The sequence below is a fragment of the Uranotaenia lowii genome, chromosome 3, assembly GCF_029784155.1.
Source record: "Uranotaenia lowii strain MFRU-FL chromosome 3, ASM2978415v1, whole genome shotgun sequence".
Lineage (NCBI taxonomy): Eukaryota > Metazoa > Arthropoda > Insecta > Diptera > Culicidae > Uranotaenia > Uranotaenia lowii.
Window position 1 is genome coordinate 131,780,326 of NC_073693.1, and position 3,785 is coordinate 131,784,110.

Genomic DNA, 3,785 nt, shown 5'->3' on the forward strand with positions numbered 1-3,785 from the left:
TTACGGACTGTAACAGTTACGTGGTTTTGACACGCGAGATGAACGTCTTAAAACTAAAGGAGACTTTTGGTAGATGACCCGATCGGTTTCCGGCTCGTCCGGTGTTGGTGTCGGTGATCTCTGGTGTTGTGATCTCTGTTGATCACTACTGCTATCCGTCGGTGATATGTCTGCCAAAGGGTTTGCTACGGGGAGTTTACTGTCTACAGCTTGATGATCTGGTGATGGAGACTTATCGATGCGCTTCAAATGAGATGTGTTGCGATCGTATGTTTTTCCGGTTTCATTAGATTTAACCGTTACATTTGACCCTTGTCTTTTTGTAATGGTAAATCTTTCTTGCAGAAAGTTCGTGGCTAGTTTATCTTTCGGGCAAACGTTTTTCATCAATACTGTGTCTCCTGGTGCTAACACACTTACGCGTGCTCTACGCTTAGCATCTTCTCGTTGTTTTCCAAGCCATTTCATCTCCTGATCCTGGTCTCGGAAATCTGAACTTGGAGGAATAGTTTCTAGGTCATCAAGCTGTGGAAGTTTTGATCTCAATTTCCTGTTCTGTAGAAGTTCGCTGGGAGCTTTTCCCGTGATGGTGTGTGGCGTATTGTTGTAAAGATCTAAATAATCATTAAGTTCAGCTTTCCAGTCGTTATAAAGAGCATTTGCAATCTTCATACGTTTAAGCAAAGACCGATTCTGGCGCTCAACTTCACCGTTGGCTTGCGGCCAATACGGTGAAATGTGATTAAGATGTACTCCTTGAGAGTTGCAAAACTCCTCAAATTCACTCGATACGAACTGTTTAGCATTGTCTAGGGTGATTGTTCGTGGGGGACCCCATACCCGGAATATACGCTTCAACCTCTTGATAGTTTCTTGAGCTGTTATTCTAGTCATTATTTCCAGTTCAAGATAACGACTGTAGTAGTCGATAACGACTAAGACATATTCGCCCGTTGGCATGGGTCCCAAAAAATCCATGGCCACATCTATCCATGGTTTATCTGGAAGCGGACGACGGATCATAGGTTCCGGTGGATCCGGAATTTGAACGAGTCTACATCCTTCACATTTTTCACACATTTCAACAACCGACTTATCTAAACCTGGCCACCAGCATCGTTCACGTAGTCTGCGTTTCATCATTGTTTGACCTGGATGTCCTCCGTGAGCTAAATCAAGCATCCGTTGTCTCAAAGAATGAGGGATAATAAGTTTGGAACCCCTCATCACCAAGCCATTTGCAACAGAAAACTCTGATTTAAAAGGGATATAAGCTTTCAAATCGTTCTGACCAGAATGACCTACAAGTTGAAAATGTCACGAATGAAATCTATTATCATCGATTTTATTACAAATTATTACCATTCCAATTGTCAGTCATAACACTTTTCTTTAGATTTTGCAACTCTAAGTCTGTTTCGGTAGCTCGAATGACTTCTTCTATATCGATTGCAGCACTGTTCTGTACAGCTCGAATGATAATTTCCGTTTCATAGTCGAAGCAAGAGATTTCTTCCTCTTCGATGAGGTTTGAAATAGACTTTACCATAACCCGTCTTATAAAAATTTCTGTATCCTCGATCCATTGTTCATCCTGGACATGTGAACCTAATCTGGAGAGGATATCGGCCAGATTAGCAGACCCTCTTCTATAAACAACCTGAAATTTAATTTTTATCGACCTCTTTTGTTTAAAAATTATCTTTTTTCAACATTATAAGAAAAAAAATTACCTTGAACTTAAAAGCTTGAACTCGCAATAACCAACGTTCAACTCTCGCCGTAGGACGAGAAGTAGGTGTGAACAAGACTTCCAAGGGACGATGATCCGTTTCCAGCTCGAATTCTATCCCGATTAGGTACATTTTAAATCTCTCGATCCCCCATACGATTCCTAAAGCTTCTTTTTCGATGGGTGGATAGGTTTTTTCGATGTCTGACAAACTTTTTGAGGCGTAGCTTATGATCCTAGGTAGGTTTTTCTTGAACTGTATGAGTACAGCACCTAATCCAACTCCTGAAGCATCTGTTACCAGCAATGTCCGATCTTTGGGGTCAAAATATCCCAAGTTTTTGGCTGATCCAATAAGCTGCTTAATACGATCGAAGGAACTTTGGTGTTCATTGGTCCATTTGAACGGTGTGTTACTTTTGATGAGACCTCTCAATAAATGATTCTCTGTCGCTAGGTTTGGTATAAACCTTGAAACGTATGTGACCAAACCCAAAAAACTGCGTAATTCCTCTTTAGTATTGGGTGAACGAAATTGCAAAATGGTTTTGACTTTTTGTTCTGCAGGGGCAACCCCGTTAGAGGAAAGCTTATGACCAAGAAATCGTATTTCATTCTGCTTGTACTGACATTTATGATCATTCAATACGATTCCGTAGGCTTTGAGTACTTCGAGGGTATGTTTGAGTGATCCATCATGTTCTTTCTCTGTGGATCCATAGATGACCACATCATCTATAAAAATCACAGTATTTTTGCAGCCCGCTAGAATACTTTCCATGAGATTTTGGAAAAGCTCTGGGGCGCAGTTAACCCCAAATGGTAGTCTTTTGTAACGAAATAAGCCCCAATTAGTAATAAAGGTAGTAACGTCACGGCAATCTTCCGACAATTCCACTTGGTGAAAAGCTTGCTTGATGTCAAGCGTAGTAAAATATTTGGCATCACTGAATTGTGGCAGCAAGTCGTCGAAAACAGGAAGAGGATGATTTAATCGTTTAATAGCCTGGTTTGGTCTACGCATATCTACGCATAGCCTAAGTTCACCGTTCTCCTTCACGATGGGAACTAGAGGTGAAACCCACGAAGTCGGTTCAACGACCTTTTCAATAATATCAAGCTTTAGAAGTTCATCTATTTTCAATTCAACTTCTTTGATGAGCGGAATAGGACATCGTCGTAGAGGTTGGATGACTGGAGGGACAGTTCTGTCAACGGGAAGGGTCAGTTCGATGTTTCTCATTTTGGGAAATGGTTTAACTGTATCAATATTGTATACAACTGCTTTTTGGGAACTAGGTAACCCTATTTGTAGAACCCCTATTTGCTTTGCCGTAACTTTTCCCAGTAGTGGTTGTTGCCCTTTTTCAATTACATAGAACGTGGTTGAAGCCTGTAGTAACTTGTCATTGTCTTTCACCTCCAACTCAGCATCGAAAACTGTTAACAATTTTAACGGAACACGACCGTAAGCCAGAAAACGTTTGTCTGTTTCGAATCGTTCATTCTTAGTTGTGGCACCTCGCAGTTTCATTAATTGCCAAGTTGTGTCATCAATCAAATTATATTTGGAACCCGAGTCGATAAGCATTATAATATCAACACCCCCAACGAGACACGAAATCAAATCATCTGAGCTACCGATATTGTAAACCGAAGAATTTTCGCAGCCCGTATCTTCAACATGATTAACACTTCGAGGAAATTTTGGAGGACGTGGAGAGTTTCGTTTATCAAAGTTGATCGTTCTACGCATTTTATAATTTTCACGCTTATTGGATTTACATTTTGATCCGTAATGACCTTTTCTATCGCAACGTTCACATTTATGGTAATATGCCGGACAACTTTGAACGGTCTCATGACGTTCATGTCCACAACGCATACATCTAGGATTCTTCGAGCTTTGGTCATTTCCGGGAAATCTATCGTAGAGACGGTTCACTGTGGTACCTTGACTTTTTGATTTCATTTGGGCGGACTGGTAACGCACTGATTGATATGCGTTTATTATTTTGTGTAAGTTATCGACTGTGAGATGTTCCTTTTCTAA

General features: G+C 40.7%; 1 protein-coding gene across 1 annotated transcript; it reads right to left on the bottom strand.

Annotated features, from left to right (window-relative positions):
* Nucleotides 1–3,488, bottom strand: LOC129752620 (uncharacterized protein K02A2.6-like). Its single transcript, XM_055748395.1, has 3 exons — nucleotides 1,734–3,488; nucleotides 1,363–1,660; nucleotides 1–1,301 (listed from the first exon to the last, which is right to left on the bottom strand). Exons 1-3 carry the CDS (start codon nucleotides 3,486–3,488, stop codon nucleotides 1–3), a joined length of 3,354 nt encoding a protein of 1,117 aa, XP_055604370.1.
* Nucleotides 3,489–3,785: the final 297 nt, after the last annotated feature.